This window comes from Sturnus vulgaris, chromosome 4 (genome assembly GCF_052056855.1).
Source record: "Sturnus vulgaris isolate bStuVul1 chromosome 4, bStuVul1.hap1, whole genome shotgun sequence".
Classification (NCBI taxonomy): domain Eukaryota; kingdom Metazoa; phylum Chordata; class Aves; order Passeriformes; family Sturnidae; genus Sturnus; species Sturnus vulgaris.
This window is the reverse complement of record NC_142246.1, coordinates 32605573-32625962: the sequence shown is the minus strand read 5'-3', so window position 1 is coordinate 32625962 and position 20390 is coordinate 32605573. Positions and strand designations below refer to the sequence as shown.

The 20390-nt window shown below is 37.0% G+C and overlaps 1 protein-coding gene across 26 annotated transcripts in view; it reads left to right on the top strand.

The window, feature by feature from the left end:
* The window catches only part of TENM3 (teneurin transmembrane protein 3), a 1293899-nt gene that overhangs the window by 1114764 nt on the left and 158745 nt on the right, over window positions 1–20390 (top strand). For 17 of the 26 annotated variants that reach the window (XM_088163549.1, XM_088163548.1, XM_088163550.1 and 14 more), the window contains one exon: window positions 4699–4908. The exons of the other annotated variants lie outside the window; for them this stretch is intronic. In XM_088163549.1, the coding sequence (XP_088019675.1) occupies window positions 4699–4908 (210 nt within the window). The remainder of the gene's footprint in view (window positions 1–4698; window positions 4909–20390) is intronic. 26 annotated transcript variants of the gene reach the window in all.

Below are 20390 nucleotides of genomic sequence, written 5' to 3'. Positions count from 1 at the left end.
TACCAGTCCATTGTTGCAGTCTTCCCCATTGTTTATTTGCTATCTTTTTATGGGTTGTACTTAGCATACTTGTCCCTTAGAGCTTTTCCATATGTGACATCAGTTCTACTTCCAACTTTTAATTTGTACCATGTTTTAGATCAGTGCTGATCATGGCAGAGAACACTGCAATTTTTTTAGCATAATTACCTTGTACATATGTATTTAATGAATCCATTATTAGCTCAGGTGCATTTCTTTTTTAATGTTCTTCTTACAACCTCTTTTCTTTGTGCTTTACTTTCTTTGGGGACACATATGCTTAGCAAATGTATTCACCTCTTCACATATTGCTGTATTGAATCTGTTCTTGCTGGAGTTTGCCTACATTTTTCCTTTTCATGTCAGAAATTTTTTTGGAGTACATCAAGATCATTTAAAGTCATACCTTTTCAATTATGAAAATGCCAACAAATTAAAGCATGTTTTTCCTCGTAACTGACCTAAAACATAGATTTCAATACTCTTAAGTCCAGTATACTTACCTGTGAAAAATAGCTTACTGTTGAATCAATATTAAAAAAAATAACTTTTGCTTTTTTAAAATACGGGCAAGAAAGTCAAAGAACAACAAAATGTTTTTGCTAGGTGGATACCAAGAGAACCAGAATGGGGAGAAAATCAGAAGTTGTATTCTTGTGGGTTTTCTTAGAATGAAGTGTTTTTAGTTTTGTATGCTTGTAAGCTGTATGGAAAAAGTGTTATAATTAATCTAATTGGCTTTTGTTATACTTAAAGATTTTTATGATTCATAAATGAATTTGTTAAGACTTCAAGAGTGAATATTGCCAAATATTTTAAATGCCTTTCATTCCATGTAAAAAAAGGATTGGAAAGGAATATGCACATCATTTACAATTCCTCTAGAAAGTATGTTAAGTATTTTTTTTCTTAATGTGTAGCTTATTCTATAAATGGCAGTATAGATAGCTATCTCTTTTCACTTGGAACCAAAGAGGAGCTCACTGCAAAAATCTGCCAGTTCTGGATGAAGTTGCACATAAATGGGTGTCCCAGCTGGTTGGCCTAGGGTTCTTGTGAAAAATCGGCTCATATTATAGCTGGCTCCCTTTTCTCTGCAGACCATGTAACTTTGTGACAAGAAAGCAACAAAAGGAGGGCTAAGGAGAATAGCCATCCTTTACTGGGTGAAGGGGAAAAATACAGTGGTGAAGGATGAGGAAGAATCTGAGGTAACTTAATGCCTTCTTCTGAGGCTTCTTTGCCTCAGTCTTTAATAGTAAGACCATTTGGCCTCAAGGTCCCCAGCCCTTGAGCTGGATGACAGGGAGCAGAACAAAGCCCCTGTACTCCAAGAAGAAATAGTCAGTGACCGGCTGTGCAACTTAGACACCCACAAGTCTATGGGCATCAACCCAAGGGTACTCAGGGAGCTGGCAGAAGAGCTCACCAAGCCTTTTCCAATCATTTACCAACAGCCCTGGCTAACAGAGCATGTCCCAGGTGACTGGAAGTTGGATAATGTGCCACTTATCTACGGGAAGGGCCAGAAGGAAGTTCCAGGGAACTACAGACCTGTCAGCATGACCTCAGTGCCAGGCAAGGTCATGGAGCAGATCATCTCGAGTGCCATCGTGCAGTGTGCACAGGATAAACAGGGGATCAGGCCCAGCCAGCAGGGGTTTACCAAAGGCAGGTCCTGCCTGACCAACCTGGGCTCCTTCTGTGACAAAGTGACCCACTTAGTGGAGGAGGGAAAGGCTGTGTATGTTGTCTATAGAGACTTTAGTAAATTCTTGATACTTTCTCCCACATCATTCTTCTGGAGAAACTGGCTTCCCATGGTGTGGACAGGTGTACTCTTTTCAGTATAAAAACTGACTGGCTGGGCAGGCCCAGAGAGCTGGTGGTGAATGGAATTGCACCCAGCTGGTGGCTTGTCAGTAGAGTTCCCCAGGGCTCAGTACTGGGGCTAGTCCTGTTTAAATGTTTTATCAATGATCTGGACGAGATCAAGTGTGCCCTCATTCTGCTCATAGAGAACACCAAGTTGAGGAGGAATGTTGGTCTCTAGGGGGGTAGAAGGTTCCACAGAGGGATGTGGACAGGCTGGATCAATGGGCTGAGGCCAATTGTTTGAGGTTCAGCAAGGCCAAGTGCTGGGTCCTCTGCTTGTGTCACAACTCCATGCAACGTTACAGGCTGAGAGAAGAGTGACTTGAAAGCTGTCCAGCAGAAAAGGACCTGGAGATGCTGGTCGACTGCCAGCTGAACATGAGCTAACAGTGCGTCAGGATGGTTTAGCTTGAATATTAGGAAAAATCTCTTCCCTGAAAGGGAGATTACAACTTGGAACAGGCTGCCCAGGGAAGTGGTTGAGTCTCTGTTCGTGGAGGTGTTTTACAGACACATAAATGTGGCACTGGGGACATGGTTTGGTGTTGGACTTGGAAATGCTGATTTAAAGGTTGGACTTATTGATCTTAAAGTTCTTTTCCAACCTAAATGATTCTACGATTGAAAGACCTTCCTGCTAGAATTAGGTTTATTATAAAAAGTTGCATAACTTCCTGATGGTTATAGGTAACACCCCTAATCAACTGATTTTTGCAGTAGCAGAGATCTGCCCCTGCTGAGTGTAGTGGTGGGAGCTTTGCTAATACCCTTGCACTTCCACCCCACACCTACACACGGTGTTTCCTGAACTGAGAAATTCAGTAAACCAGGCACCCAAGTGGTGCATGTTCTGGATGGCTACTCATCAGTGCAGTGCAGTGTCAGCTAGCCGTGTAGCACTGGGACAATTAATAAATGTGAATAAATGAGGGAATTTACAAAACAATTAAGGAACCTTGGACATGACACATTTTCAGGCAACATGATATTTTGTACGATTATGATTTGTGCAATCAAGGCTCTGTTATGCCTGAAAGTTAATGAGTGTAAATTGAGAAGGAGAAAGGAAACGTATTGAGAAGTGTTATATGTAAAGATGTTGACTTGCTTCAGACAGTACATATGCATCTGGAACATATTACTGTAGCTCTCCTCTAGAAGAGGTCCAAAGCAAGTAAAGGAGATTTATTCCAAGAGAAAAAAAAATTACAAAAACCCCTACTTTTTTTTTTTATTGAAACTATTCAAAAAATGAAATATAGTGGCTCCCTGAATCAGTTTGAGTATATCATAAATAATGTATTAAATATTCCATCAAGAAATAACCACAGATTCAGGTTACTGAAGCAAATAATGTGAAAAATCAAGGTGTAGCAAGAAAACCTGTTGACATTTTATCTCAAACTACAAAATGTGCCCACTTCCTACTTCTAAATTCACAAGTTGAGTCCTGTAAAATGTCGTTCCCCCATCCATTTTATTTCCCTAATCATAAACGTTGGGTTTTACATGGGAGTTACTTGACTAATAGTAAGTGCTCACTTTCCTTTCAGGACCAAACCTGCATCTTAAATTATAAAAATATATGTTGTGCTGCTCACTACAAGAAGGGGTAAATTATATGTGGAAATACTAAGTAAACAGTTTGTGATAAGGCTGTCACAGATTTCTTCCCAGGGAAGCCAATTGGTAAGGACTTAACAACATGTTTTAGAGACATTTAAGATACTATATGATGGTATAAACTGAATGTGTAAGAAAAAAATATCATTAGCATGATTCTAGCAGTGTACGAGGGAGGTGGAGGGAAGGTAATTCAAGTTACTGGTGCCAGTATGATTTATTAACATTGAGAAGCACAGCACCTCTCCAGCATAACTATGCTACTAAGTACCATAAAACCAAATCATTATATGATGAAAAAAGCCCTTTTTCCTCTAATTTAAATTTAGATTTATAGTTATGAATGATAACCTTGCAGATTAATCTCATTTTGGTTTTAACATAAATTATGTAAAAAAGCTTCTTCATATTCTGGTATATTCCCCACCTACAGGCAACAATACTTTATTCAAAAGTATTTCAGCAGTCTTACTCTGAGTAAGATCTGTGCTCACTAAAGGCTATAAACAATCTATATATTTACAGGGTGGATTAGGTAACTATTTCTCTGTTGCATTCTGGCCTAATTATTGTTACATTGAAGGACTGAATGCATTTTTATGATATCCTAAGGCTTTATTTAAATCTGTCTTTCTCCGTGATGACTTTAAGGTACTTTCAAGATGCAGAAATGGGAGGTATCATTGCCTATGCGTGTTTTAAAACAACTTGTGCAGGTGGACAGGTGAAACATTTTGATAGGTTTTTAAACAGCATATGTATCTTGATAAGCATTGCTGAAAACTATAAGTTCTGTCAGAGTAAATCCTGTGGTAGAAATTTACAGTGGTGAGTTTCCCTGTATGTATGAGCTTGTAAAACTGGTCCTGTTTCTCTGTATCTGCACCTGCTTATCTGTATTACTTTCTTTCACTAGTAGATTTTAGACAAGAGTGTCCCAGTGAAAGAAGCAATCCTGTATGATAAACACTGTTCATTGAAATATCAAGTCATAGCATTGTGTTATGGTTTCTAAAGCAATTAAACCAGTTTATTTCAGGCAATTGTCATATTTTCTTTGTCCATCTTTTTTTCTTGTTTGAAGTAGAATATGCACCTTTTGGTGATAGAAGAAATAAATTATTTGTTTTTCACATGATATCTTGACCCATATTTTAAATGCTTTTTATTTTTTTATAGGTCCTCCCATGCCATCCTCCTCATCTAGTCCATCAGTTACCGAACATTTACACTCCCCTCCTCCATCACCCAATCTCCATGACAACCAGAGGTGGTTATTAAGTAATAATGCCAGCCAGCCAGTTCAGGACTCTGATACAGATGAGGACTATACTGCCGGCTCATATCTAGTACAGACCGGTGATAATCCAGTATCTGTCCCAGGTCATGGTAAGAAGAGGACACTTTGTCCATAGTTTAAATACCCTTTTATTTTCCATCTTCTTAAGAATTTGTCTAATAAAATTTAAATATATCAAAATGACTCTGTATTTTAAACTGATTTTTTTCTTAAATGCCGCAAATTGTTTCTATTTTACTGTAAGATAAGCAAGAGTAAAAAATAACTGCTAATATAGAAAAGCTAATTTATGTCATTTAATAGGTAATGCTTATGTGAAGCAGTAGCTATTAATGATTTATTATGTAATGTAGCTTTTAGCAAGTGACTAACCTTTAGTTGTACTTTTTAAAGGATAGGCTGAAGTCGGTTAAACTGTCATGATATTTAGCTTCAGAATAATGTAAAAGTTGTCTTTTACTACCTCATCAAGTTCGGTAGGTTCCAGCCATTCCTTTCATTTCCTAGGGGAAGGAGAGCAGTGTATTTATTACTGGATAGGGCACTCGAGACAGGAAAAACCTCTAAAGGAAAAGAGCTGTGAGATGACAGAAGGCAGTGGTGGCTTCTGAGGTGTATATTTCCATGTTTCTCCTCCTTCCAATCAGCATCAGTTAGCAAAACAAGTGACATACTTTAAACACCAGTGCCTGCTTAAACATCATGCCCAAAGAAAACACTTTTTTCTTCTTTTATTTTTGGGGTTTTTTTTCTTTTTTTCCTACTGTTTTCTTTTTTCTTTCTTTTTTTTTTCTTTTTTTCTTTTTTTTTTTTCTTTTGATATGAGAAGATATATTAGCCACAGGTTTCCATTTTTTTTGTTGCATGACTGAACAGATTTTCTTGGTGTAGTGACTGGAAGAATATTTTTTTTAATTCATGGCCCTTCTCAAGTAGCTCAGCAGAGCTTGGTGCAAGCTACTTCATATTCTAAGAACCATTTCTCCATTTCTGTCTTTTAATTGTTAAAATCTCACCTACAGATGAACCACTAGAGGGAGTTTGGAGAAATATTTTTCTGCAGATTGCACATCAGGTGGTTGGACAGAATTGTTTTGCCAAGCATAACACCAAATTTGAGATTCTCTTCTTAGATTTGAGTGGAATTTTGGTGTTGTGTATAAAAGGCCAGTCTGCTAAGACAACTCATGCATGTGAATTCGACTCATTTGGATTAAGATACTTAAAATTAGTGATAACTTTATTTTTGCATGTTCAGTTTGCTCAGTATTTTCATCTTGCTCAGTATTTAATCTGTGAAGAACTCAAAAAATGGTCATGCATTGTCATAATCAGGGTATGCTATCTTTCTTTTCTATCTAGGAATATGAAATCTTTTACAAAATATATGTATTCCCCAAAAGGTAGCCTGATTTAATTCAATAAGTCAATATACTTAGATTACTATATCCTCTGGCCCTTCTTTTATAAATGAAAAATGCAAAAGCAAGGCAAAACTGCTAAAAATTCTGAATGGTTGGGATGATCTGCTTGCATCTCTTAGGAAGCTAGTAAGTGTTCATCATTCCTCTTGATTTTAATACTTCTGGAATTTTGAACAGTTGCTTGCCAGTGAGTTTAGCACCCTTCAGGAATGTTTCTTAACCTGTTTCATCCCAGACAAGCTAAATTAATTTCATCTAATCCTGTTTCAAGTCAAGTCTTGGCCTTTTAGCAGAGCAACCTAAGAGGGGTTTTGATAACAAGAAGGACAGACAGGGCTTAGCACCATGGTATATATTGAGACAGTTGTTCTTTGTAAGACTTTGCTAAGCAGGAGGAAAACCCAGTGTTCTCTGTAAGTATGTGTTAATTTTCCTTTTCCCTCACTCTTCCCACTGTTCTCCCCTCTATCTGCTACCTGCAGATGTCTGATGTTCACCCCTTCAGTGCATATGTACTGTTTGCAGTTCCTGCTGTCAAATGATTTTTCTCTCCACACGATTAGATTTGTTTTTAGAAGTGCTTCAACTTGCTAGCCAGATATACCGTATATGTAGTGATTGCCATAATTTAAGTCAGGTTGGTTTTCTGCTGGGTAGGGAGAAGATCATAGGTGTTCAGATAGTAGACTTCCATTTCCACAATCAGCTGCAGGATGAGAGTTTGTGTTACTGGAAGAAAGATTCCTTTCACTCAGCACAGAAATGAATATTGCTTGGATTATCTACCTGATTTGCTTATGGTTAGTTTCTGATGGTTCATATGCTGATGGCCTATTGGTGGGGGAAATATTCTTTTTAAAACAGGGAAACCAGAATTTAATAAATTAGCTTCAACTTTCTTCTACTTGCTGATATGCATGGTTGTGTGTAGCACTGCATTGTAGTATGTGGATGTTTCCAGTTCATCCTATCAAGTCAATATCATTTAATTGTGGCTTTTAGTATGCTATTATTTGATTATTGCATTTTCTTTAGCTAAAATGGCAATTAATGCAGCATGAATTTCACAGAAGTAAAGGGGTTTTTTTTCACCAATTGTCTTTTTTTGCATCTTCATGTAAGCTTTCAACGCTATCTAATCCTAATGGGTTCAAAGTAAGTCCAGTGCCATATTCCAGATGACTTTGTCCAGTGTTTATATTGGCAGAGGGTGGGGGATCACTGCTGAAGCATTGAGGGATAAAAAAGGTGCTGACTGAAAACAATTATATTATTGAACTGCTTTCAGTCATATTGACTTTATTTGAGTAGCAAGTTAAATTAACCTCTTCTTAGTCTATTCAAACATCTGATGGTTTTTCTTTAGAATGAGTTCATTTGATCAATGTATTTTATTTTATCAGCTTACTCAAAATTTAAAGGATCTGAATATGTGTATATAATTATATTAATCTATGATTCTGGGTTTGATTAGCTTGTTTTGTTAACCAATGGGAATTAGCTTCCTTTTCTGGAATTAGCTGAAAGAGCAAAGAGAATTAGTAAAATGACTTATCAGATGCTTACCACAAGAAGCTAAGGTCTACATGGAGGTGTTACTAGTAGCTTTAAAAACAAGTGAGGACTGTTTAACAGGAATAATTTTATTTTTCTAAGAGTAGTGTCTTAGTAAGTCATGAAATTCAGGAGGAGGTAAATTTTAGGACCATCAGTTATAACTCTTGTTTTGCTTAGCATCTCTGATTAATTCTACTTGTTCCTCTTCTTCAGGGTGCAGCTTAGTGTGTGAACTGTTCCAGCAGTCAGTCTATTTGCCTCCTGCTATCAGAACAATGTATTAACTACATTCATTGTTTTTAGAAAGAGCAGCAAAATGGTTTATAAGAAACAGGGACATCTGAATATGTATTCAGGGAAGTGAAACAGTTGTTAAAGTGAGAGGGAGAGCAGAGAGAACTGGAAGCTGGGAGGAAAGTTTTCTTGAGTGTGATTGAGTTGGAGGGTTTCCTGACATCACTACGTCTGCTTATAAACAATAGAAGTCATGTAGTATCTGTATTTAAGCATCTTGATACATTTCTTAATCTTTTTTCATGGAAAGTTTTAAATTAGTCAGAATTTGGAGGGGAATTTATTGAAATTAGTAGCAGCTTATCTTTTAACACAGAATTTAATGCAATGAGAAATAAAGTGCTAAATGCTTCGTTTAAGCAGAGGTTATGAAGACAAGGTATAGTTAATATTTAATGCTTACTACTGACAATGAAATTGAATAGTCTGAGTTAGAAACTCAGATTTGAGAATTTTTACCCCCAAATTGGAAATATTATGGGAGAACCATAAAATGCAAAATAGAGAAGGATGTATTTTGCAGCAGCTTTTGTATAGTGTATTTGAGCATCAAGGTTCTCATGTTTCTTAAAAATAGTTTGTGATGATAGTTTATATAGTGGGAAGATCTGAACAAAATTCAATATAATATCAACTGGTTTTCAGTTGTCCCTGATCAAGGATCTGCCAGGTAATGTACAATAAACAAGATTTTGCTCCAGCCGGATGGGAATTGTAGATTGATGGGCTTTTCAGTTCAAAATGGCTAAGCCTTCCTACAAATTTGGAAATCTAGAGCACAACTCTGAATTTAAACTTGTGAAAGAGAAAAAATAATGCAATAAAGCTGGTTGAATAAAAACGTATTTGAACTCTGCATTTGGAGGTCTCATTGTAGGACATCTCACTCTACAGACACCAAATGTGCTGTGACGTAATTCTCTATAAATTGAGGACTTTAGTTCATGATGACTCATTAGAACTTGATGGGAGAGCTTATGCTAAAGTATCTGCCATACAGAAATTATTGTTTTTATCGTCCCACAATGTCAAGAAGCCAAGGTCAGAACCTTCTGCTTTTGTACAAGTACCTGAGGGAAGAGGTGCCCAATGCTCAAAGCTGGCACTAGTAAAAACGAGATATAACACATCTACAGAGCATAAATGTGAATTTTACTAGTGTTACTAGTGTTTGTTAGGGGTTTTTTACTCTTCTTGTTTCTCCTCCATTTCTCATGTTTTATTTTTTTGCATAGATACCACAGTTCATGTATAACCAGCATAACTAAACAATCTACCTCACTTCTGCCTTTTTCTTTCCACCAAGAGCAAAATGAAATGGAAGTGTGATTGAAGTACACACAGGGATTTGTGCTATAAGTTAGTGGAAGATGCTAGTGACTTTTAAGGCATCTTTTCTTCCCTTCCAGCTCCTGTGAGGGTGGGAAGAGGAAAATGGGATTTCCGCCTTCATGCCCAACTGGCTTGTGAAAAGGTTGGCAATAAACTGTGAATATTGAAAAGGCCCATGGCAAATTAAGTCTTAGCCAATGTGGAAGTACCTTGTGTGGCTTAATTATAGTCCTGTTTTAGTGCCTACTAAACACCTCCCAGTCCTTATTCCATCTCTGCTTGGCCACATTTATTCCACAAAGGAAACTACATGTGCTGGTGACTTAGAACTTAGCAGCCTAGAACTTACATCTGCCATGTAATTTCACAGAAGGAGTTCCTTTGATTCCATAGAATATTCTTCATTGGAAGAGAACCACAAGGGTCATCAAGCCCAGCTTTTAAGTGAATGGCCCACACAGGGATTGAACCCACAGCCTTGTTGTTATTAGCACCACGCTCTGATGAATTGCATTTTAGTCGTTCAGATTATTGGGGAACAAAAGGAGAGGAAGGGGGTGTGGAGTGTTCTAGGACACAAGGAAACAAACATGAGGTTATGAGATTAAATGCTTAAAAGCTCTTTAGGTTTTTTTTCAGTGAGGTATATATATTTACTTCCTTTCCTTTTCATCCTTCTCACAATTGTCAGTCATCTGGGATCTCTGAGGGTGTCTAGATGCCTTATTTTCATTGTTGTCTTACACATTGTTTAATGAGATTTTTATCTCTTATCTCACAATTCATGATAAATTACATTTTGTCTTTGTTGTATCAGTACACACAATTTGTCCTCAGGTCTGACACTGGCCCTGAGACATGTTACTTGAAAAATTAACTCAGACCCGTTTCGTTTGAAATAGTCTGTGATAATAAATTAGGACTAATATTCAAACTAGGAGGAGTTGTATTGAAGAACATAATGGGGATATGCTATCATCTTGGTTGTATTTAACATCCTCGTTAGTTATATGGATGAAGGAGTAAAAAATGGCACTAAAAATTTCCCAGTGGTACTAAATAGCAAGTGTTCTGAGTGCCAACTAGAGACAAAATGTTAATAGGAGAGGGCAGGGAAAAATCATTAATTGTATAGCTAGAAAGTAATAAAATGAAATTAAAACTGAAAAATATATGATGGTATGAAGTGTGGTGTATTGAGGAAAAATCTAAGGAGAAATGGTCATAGGGAGTTTTAATTAGGCATTAATCTGCAACATGGTCTGACTCACAAATACAGTTTGAGCTGGTTATACAAATATATCAGCAAAGAGGGATTCTTAGACATAGCATCAAAGGAATATAAGTTTAGAATTCAGTATCTTGTTTCTTCAAAGTTCCTGTCAGATTCTCTTGTTGGTCTTTATTTTACTGTTCAGATACATGTTTATGAAAATAATTACGAGGTTAGAGGTATTGCTATCTGGGAATAGGTTAGAGATTAAACTTTGGCTCAATACATAGTCTAAGAAATAATTAATTGCTGGCAAGAGAAGCTAACAACCAAAGATAGAATAGAACATGTTGCATGTGGTGTGGGGATACAATTAAAAGCAACAGGATGAAAATAAGGAAAGGAAAGATTAGGCACATAGGAAAAGCTGTTTAACAGTGAACTACGTTAAGATATCTACGTCTGTCCCAAGGAAGTGACAGAAACTCTGTCACTTTGTAATGTGAAATTAAAACAAAAATGTAACTTGCACTGCTGAGAACAAACCTACATTCAGTTAAGAGAAAGTGGACTGAGATAACCTCCTGCAGCTTTTCTAGTAATACTTGCATGCATTTCAAATCAGGTATGTGTGAGTTTGTAGTTTATGACAGAGATTTTATTACTAAGCTATGGCTATGCATGTTGCATTGGCAGCCTGCATGTTGAAATACATTGCCTGTTTAGTTGTAACAGAAAATTATTTGTCCTGTAGCCCAGACCTCACTCTGAAATTGTCCAGACCTTCCACGATAAATCATTTGCAAAACAGCTGCTTTCCCTTCCCACATGCTGGACCATTTTATATCCTGCAAAATTACAAAATAAGATTCCCAGTTCTCAGTGAAAATTGCCAATGTCTTCTGGGCATGTACATACTCATGTAAATATTTTGTAAGCAAAAATGTTAGATACCCATAAATTCACAATGCCTGTGATGCTGAATAAAAGGTACTTGACAAGCTTTCTGTAAATACAGAATAAGTTCATGTTATAAAAATACGTGCTGACTTTTTTTCTCAGGCCAGAGACAGTTCTGTTTCAGCCAGCGTGTAGCAATGCTTGCAGCCTTCCTTGGTAGCTATGGAAGCACGTAAATCTCTTATGGACCAAAGTCAGATATTGCAGGAAGGGAAGTATCTTTCAGGAGCTACAGATCAACAGATTTATCTGTTCCACTTGCTTGGGGCGAATGTAGTTGCCTTAAAAACTTGAAAATTGTGTCTTGAATGCTAGCCAGTTTATTTTTTATCTCTTTTTGATATTTGATTTCAATTTCATGAATCCATCTTTTTATCCTCTGTCATCAGTTTTTAAGCCAAACTTCTGTCAAGATTGTTCCCTTAATGTACAAAAATGTACATTTGTTCAGTTTAATTAAGCATTCAGTCTGTTTGCCAAGAGCAAATTACAGTTCCCCAATCTCACCCTCAGCCCTCCAGAATGAAATTTTGCAAAGTGGTGGGCAATTACTTCTCTCATCTGATTGTTGTAAGTCATGTTTTGCTCTTAAGAGATTTTTGTAGTTTTCAATCACTTAATATGTTACTTAATAGAAGAGCCAAGACCCAATTATTTCTCCTCAGATTGTGGCCTTTGTAACCTTCAAAGAACAGTCTCCCCCACACCTCCTGTATCATTAGCTGCAAAATATCTTTCCAGAGATGATTTTGGCCTTTTCACAAATCAAAGGATTCAGAGTGACAAATTATCCATCTTATACTCGAATGCATGCCAGATGGGACAACCTGCCAACTGTGTATCATAGTGCAGATACGATCTGATGTAGAGACATTTCCTCCCCTCCTCCTTTCCCATCAAAAATCATATTACAAAAAATCATTCAGTGTAAGAAAATCTGTGAAGATAAATCCATTCTGAAATACAGTGAAACGTAAAAGCAGAACATTGTTTTACTGAAGGAAGAATGCTGCATCCAAATGTCAGCTCACTTGAAGTGAACTAACATGTACCTGGTGTGATAGATGAACATAAGAGTCAAAAATGCACCCTTCCTTCTTGCCAGTGCTTGCACACACATCATTTCCTTTGACTGCTTGATTACAGAACAGACATTCCTAATTGCAAGATAAGGAGCTTGAATTTAAATTCTGTCACAGTTTAATGGAAGAATCCTGAAGTCACAATCGGGAAAAAGGATGTACTGCTCCTTTGCAGAGAGTAGGCTGTAAGAAATTTATGGTAGAAATTAATTTGTAATAGAGCAGGTAAGAGGATAAGGAAATAGTCACATGGAGGGTTTATTTTCATTATAAATTACAAATCTGAGGACTTCACCAAGGTAATGCTTATGCTCACTTCCAGAGGAGCAAATGTTATGTGAGTGCACAGCAAATAACTTGTATGACATCAAGAGCAGATGCAAGTGTGTCACATCATCATATTAAGCTCTTTTATTTTGATTTTTATTATTTTACTTTAGGGAAAGGTCTAGTGTTTTTAACACTGCAATGCACAATATTTTTTAAAAAGGCATTTTTAGAAAGGAAGGACTCAAGATCTTGCACATGCTCCCATGTGTTCATCGCTTGGTGGCAACAGTCTGAATTTACAGTTTTTCAAGCCTTTCTTATGAGCTCTAATGCTCATCAAGCCTTGATGGATTTATGAATACAAAAGTTGTTCCAGAAACATAGAATGAGTTGAAGATTGTGAGGTTTTAATAAAATCTTGATTTTTTTTTTCTTTTTGTTTTTTTTTGTTTTGGTTTTTGTTGTGATACCTAGTTTATTCTGTAGTTCCAGTGATTGCTACAGCCTGATTCTGTGCTTCTGAGGAATTGCTGTTGGATTAAATGGAAGTTGCTAGTGGGGGTTAATACAAAAGTCAAGTCATTGTAATGCAACTGCAACGTACGTTTTATTCTATTGTGTTGAAAAGTTCCTGTAGCAAAAAAACCAAGATCATTTGACAAAATTTTTTTTACAATTCTGATTTGTCTTCTCATTGCCTTTTGGTTTCTATTTGAGCTCTGTTGTCAGTAGCTGTAAGTTGGAGGATTGTGTTTCAGTGCTTTAAACATACTGCTTGCTGAAGGTGAACAGGACTCTCAGAAATTCGGCTGTCAAATGCTTGTTGCAGTCTTTCACAGGAGAAATACTAAGGATTTTATGTTTGAGTCACTAAGCAAAAAAAGTAATGTGCATTGGATGATAATGAAAACAGCTTATCTCAAAGTTGCTTTGAAAAGTGAAAGGCTAAACATTTGTCATCTTTAACATCCTTTATCTTCTAAAATATTATCAATAGTTTTAATAGCTTGAGGACTGTGCTTAAAGCATGGGTTTCCTGCTTTTCTCTCTCATACACAAAAGATTTTTCTATTTAGTATCTTTCTGTGTCCGACGTAGCATTGACATGAATTTATTTGTCACTAACCCATTAGGAGTACACAGGAGTAATAACCCTGCTTTTTAAGGATGCAGAGATCTGACTAGAAGGCACATCAGCCGTCCTTTCTCATGCAAGGCCAAGGATTCCTATTGTCAGATGCAGTGGGCATGAAAGCAGCAATTTTACAGCACAAAAACTCCAATAACATTTACTGCGGTTGGCTGAGACTGCAGTGCACACAGGCACTGCTCAGTCTTGGTTGCTTAAGCACCAGCTTCCCTTGGCTTTTTGCCAGCCTGCACGCTCCAAAGAGACAAGTCCTTTAAGGCGAAAGAGTTTTCCTTGTAACTTGCTTTGGGGTAAACAGACCATTCAGGCATAGTTTATTGCATTACATACTTGACTATGCATACTGGAATGCAGCAAAGTAATTGGTAGAATTATTTTAATTGTTAGAAATCATAGGTACAAGATATGTTCTCCAAGCTAGGAGGGAGGGGGGAGAAACAAAAAAGTAAGGATGTTTCTGTCAGCTAAGTTGCTGATCATTTTTTACAAAACACTAAAAATATTCACTTCACAGGAAGGAATTCTGTATGTTTATACACTAGTATCCCTGCTACAGCTACAGAAAACAGAATTAATTTGCCTCTTCATTGCTATTCTTCTCTTGAAGATTAATCCCATAGCAGTTAGCAGCAAGATGCAGTGTCAAAGACCAGTTCTGTTTATGTAACAGGATACTTCGTTGTCATTAAAAAAGCCAAACAAAACAAAGTCCTCAATTTCGAAATACTGGAATTGCAGGATGCTTGCAAATTAAAAGGAAGTCAGTTACTGTTAAATTTTGCCATCAGTCCGACTCATCTGTGTGTTGAAAGATACTCTGTTTTGCAGTAATCAGCAATAAACGTATTCCACTATTGCCATAACCTGGAGACTCCACTTGAAATGGTCTCTTAAATATTACTTTGTATGCATTTCTTGAAGCTTCAGTTTAACACTGCAGTAGCTATTCAAACAACATACAATGGAATTTATTTGTAATAAAGCATGTTATATCTGAATGTACAGCAGGCTGACTTGGCTATCACTGAGTACAAAATATCAGCTACTGTTGGTTGAGTCTTTTAATTCATTTAGAAAGTTTTAAGGAAGAATAAAGCTTTCCCTTGATTTTATTGCTTGTAGTTGGTGTGAGGGGGCTTGTTTTTCTGTTCATTCTTAAATGCAAAGACTGCAAAGGGCTTTTTGTTGAATGCTCCCTTCTTTCTCCTCAGCGGCATCCTACATTGTATTCAGGAAAGCTTTGAAATAACGTCTGTGGTATTTCTTGAGTGTCTGGGTTACTTTCTGCTAGCTTGTCCTCTGCTGAGTGGTGAAAAGGAGAGGATAAGGGTGACCTTGCACCCCCATCTCTGTGTACACCAGCTTCGAAATTGCTTCAGAAAACAAGTGAAGCACTTCTAATGAATTGCGCTTTTGATTCGTTGAATCTGCACAGCATCTCCATCAGGTTTTTACAGCTGGACTCTTCCTGTAATTGCTACTGGGGTGAGATACACAACATGGGGTTTTGGAGCTAAGTACTTAAATTGTTTTACTGGCCAAAAATATATAACATAGAGGGAGCAACAGCCTTCATGAAATTCACACTTATATATCTTCATGTACTTCACCCCTTTCCGACATGCTGCTGATTTGCCAGCAGGCACTCTGGATGGGGATTAAAGAAATGGAAAAGCTGAAAGATACAGTTTCTTAAAGCAGCAGTATATTAGTAAAGAAGTTGTTTGTTAGGAATATCTGATACATGTCGGAAGATCTGGGGTTTTTTATTGGTAGAAGAAGCACTTTACTGTTTTAATCTTGTTGACATCAGAATATATAGTAATGCGCAGAAAAAAAAGTATCCACCAATATAAACAATAATTGATACATTACAATTTTCAATTTCCAAGAACTTTAGATCTTAATGTGCTTTCAGGTGTGCAGCATTTTTGACATATTTACCTGGATAATTCAAAAATAATAGGTCTTTTTCAAGTCTTTTTTGTGCATTTTTCAAGCAATGCAGTATAAAGCTATTACTTATGCCTAGTAATGCATGATTCTCAAAATTTCGAAATTCACTGCAGTATTTTTCTTCAAATGTCCTTCCTGATCTATTTCCTCAAGGCCTTTAATCAGTGGTGTGTAATGTGGAATATTTTTCTCTTTGTTTATAGTTTTGTGTGAATAACTCAAAATAATTGGCATCAGAATGCACTACAGCATCATGTATGGATCTTTTCCTCGCTCAAGCTGAATTATTTCTTATTTTTATCTAGTCTCCTGTTTAAAAGTCTTTGATGTCTCTCCTAATTGTAGTGAATTCTGGCTACTACCTAAGCCAGTAAACAGGAAGGTTGTGTACCTAAGCTAGTAAACAGGAAGGCAGAGATGGAGGATGAATTAGATATTTTTAAAATTCCTTTATAGCTTCCAGAAAGCCCTCCAGAATAAGCTGCTTTGCAAGCCGTGTGGACTGGAGACCCTGAGGGACATTCCTAGGCAGGGTGGAAGAATCAGCCAGCATACTTGCATTGTTTTGAGCCTGAAAGGGAATTCTTCCTTGCCCTATTACAGAGATTTATACTGTTAGCTAGACATTTTAAATGGCTGGTTTTGTAGAGAAAGACCAGCAGAATAACAACCAACTAAAACAGTACAGCCTGCCCAGATTAATCTAGTTGCTTTATCATCAGTAATACTCAGATCAACATTTCTGTTAAATAAATTTATCTGGAAGTTCTTTTGAAACAGTCTTGAGCTTTGGGTGCAGCTTTACTTCAGTATCATATGATAATTTCTATGATCATGGCCACAACAGACCAGTTTTTTTTTCCATTTGTGTATATAAAATTCCTTGAGAGAGAGTTAAAATTCAAACTAGTAAAGAATGAAATGCTTATACTTAGGCATTTAAACCACATATCTCTAAAAGTAAGTACCCTGTAGTATCAGTTCTGTGTTAGGGAAGTTGGGGAAGCTTCCATATCCTTCATGCATGCTTTAAATCTGGGGCAGCACACCATACAAGGACATCAACATTGCTAATCTGTTAAGTCATATAGTAGGAACAGACAGTGGCTATGAATTTTGCACTTGTAATCTTAAACTACCACACATTTATGTATTTTTGAGTGATGAGTAGGATACTGCTTCTACAAAAAGTTCAAGAAAATTGAAGACAGAAAGAAAAGAGAATGATTAAAAGATTGTTCAAAGGGGGTTGTGTATGATTAATAGTATATAATTTTTCTGACAATAATCCTGAAATCATCAAATGTAAATACTAAATAGTCTATAAACAATGCACCTATCTTTCATCTTAGTGATGATGATTAGTGGATCTCAACTTTCACAAGTGCAAATAATTTTATATCCTGGTGGAGTTAAGTTGTATTTAATATATGCATATGTTCCCATTTCCTGTTACTGCACTCCTGTGATTACAGCAGAACTGAAAATGTATTTAAAGAAATGTGAAAAGCATATTCCTGTGGTTACAAAGGCTTTTACAATTCAGTGGCATTTGCAGAAGGCCTTTGGGAAAACCTTTTAAAAGGTATGAAGTACAGGAACCTCTAGACACAGGGCACTTTTACTGCTGCATCAGTTCTGCTCTAGTGCTGTTTGGTTCTTTTGGAGATGTTAAGTAGCAAAGGAGAAAAGTTGTTGCAGATGGAGTATTTCCACCACTCAAAAACATGCTCTCTGCTGATGTTAAGTACCAGGCAGCTCATTTGCCGTGATTTCTGCCTCCAAGTGCAAAGCTCTGTTGCGCTGAGGGTTAAGAGTCATCAAACGGTGTGCTGTTTCCATTGCACTGTGAATCTCAGAAAGGGAAGGGCACTGCCCCTTGCCATAGCTGTCTGTTAATAGTCACCATGAGTGAAGCCAAGTGGTGATGCAGCAAAGCCTCTGATATGAATCCACGGAATACACTAGAAAACTAGATCTCCTTTTCTTGGTGTATTTGTTGTTTTCCACAGTAGGAATAAAGATTTCCATTGCTGCTCTGGAGTATTAGTGGAAAACTAAATGTATAATAATGGAGACTGCTCATCTGCACCCTGTATCAATTTCTGATGTTGTTCAGATGTCTTACGGAGGAGCAGGCATGACTCCCTTATTCCACTAGAAGCATATGCAACTGATTAGGGGACTTTTTTTTTCCAGTACAATGCATTCTCTTGGAAAAAACGGCAAGATGTTCTCTTCAGGTCCTTTCAGACCAAGCTGCTGGTAGCCACCTTGAGGCAAAGCAGGAAAGTTAGTATAGATGAGAAAGCAGAGATTGTCCTGAACTCTTCTGCCCTTAACTTCATCCTTCATGACTCATCTGTTTAATACTCCTTAAGCATTCAAAAGTGCTGAGGAATGCCATATAGTCAAATCTACAATAAAGCAGATGCAAACAGGCACGAGCCTTTTACTCCCTGAAGTGATTTGTATGCATGGATGTATTGTGGTTTTTTGGCCTTTTCATTCTTTGGAGAGGTTGGGTGGGTATTGGGTTTTTCCCTCTTGTTCTATCTTAGTTTTAATCCTTCTTATCCTTTAAGTGTGCTCTTTTAATTTCCTCCTTTCCCTCTTTTTGCCCTTCTTCTTTGAAAGCTTCTTTTTCTTATTAAGTCATTTAACCTTTATTAGACCATACCATGCCACCCCATCCTAGTTACTACTTTCTCTTTTATCCTTTTTTTCTCTTTTTTTAATGGACTCTTTTAATATCATTCTCTCCTTGTTCAGGCTTCCTACGTCCCCTTCCTCATTCCCTTTGTTGTTCTCTCCATAGGACAGGTATATCTCATGAAAAGGTGCTTTGTTCAGAATTTATCTGCCTTGGGGCAGCTATTTAATGAAAAAATCAGCTTCCCCCCCATGCTCCTATCCCTCTGAAGCCCGATGCAATAAATGCCAATTACAGTTCTACATAATTAAAGTAACCATGTTATATTTCTTTTTTAATATTAGTGTCTTCACATTAAAGGAATGGAATGCTATGCAACATGTGTGTTTTTTGAAACAAAAAAATAAGAATTTTGCTTCTAATCTATATTACAATACTTGTAATCTAGAATTTTCTTTCACCCTTCTTTTCTGTTCTGAGAATAGTCCAGACATCTGTAGAAAGTTCAGCAAAAACACAAACATGAATACTTAAAAGTGTAGTTCCTTTATAATTGGGGATGAAAACTAACATCCTGCGTGCTTCTGATCCTTCTTACCCTCTTGTGGCAGGAAAGCTATTAGAAGAGATGAAAATTGATCAAAAAAAGCGTGCAGTCTTTTCTCTTGACGGCTGCTTTGGCTGTTTGGAGAATTTGCAGCTGCAGAGAGGCCAGAAGATACAAAAAAGAATCAATCCCATGTGGTTTTAACAGAGCAGAATAATCTTAACCTTTTGGGTGCTAGGCTATTTGGCTGCCCTAGAGAACTGAGATGTTCCTGGATACCTTAATAGCCTTACAAGAAGATTAAAAGCAGAAATCATTGAGATGTTGGTACTGGTAATGGCACTGATTTCCCCAAATGTGACCATTTTTGCTATAGAGAGTAGTTGGTTTCAGACTTCTTGGTGAGATGCTTCCACTTGACCTGAAATATTAGTCTTTAATGTGTGATTTTGATATGAAGTGGCTCTTTACACTCACTCAGTGAAAGTTAACATCTGGATTTGTGCTTTTCTCCAACCATTTTCTCCATCTTTTTTATTTCCACTTTGTACAGTTTTGTGTGCCTGCTGTTAATGCAGATTAATGCTGTTAATGGCTAGATTTTAATAGCTGAAGCTAACAATTGGTGCAGAAAAAAATCTGTTCTGGAAATAAGAATCTTGCTCCCCCCAAATGTTGTTAATATTATTAGATTGTATTTTAAAATTCATGTATTTAATAGACAAATGTCAAGTTTGGAATTTCAAATTTCTCTGAAGAAATTAATGATATAAATGAACTACTGAAAGCAGTATTAGGAACTGTGTTCTCTGTAGTGTTTCATGCTCACTTCATCCCATTAGAGAAAGTATTTTTGTTCAAAAGGTGAAAAGGCAGTCAGCAAGCAGGACTTCAGCAGAAGTGCAGTGTATAAGAATGGTTTTTGCATAAGTGGAAGGGCATAGTATTAGAGTGGCATCAGGATATAATTGCAGTGACAGTGACACAGTTGTGTCTGAATGTGAGATGAATGATTAACTGTTGGACAAAGGATGAAAAAGTGCTGGAAAAAACAGACAGCTGGAAGCTTTTATGAAAATATAGCATGTCTGGACACACACCACTGCCTTAGTGATTCTCACATCACACACAGG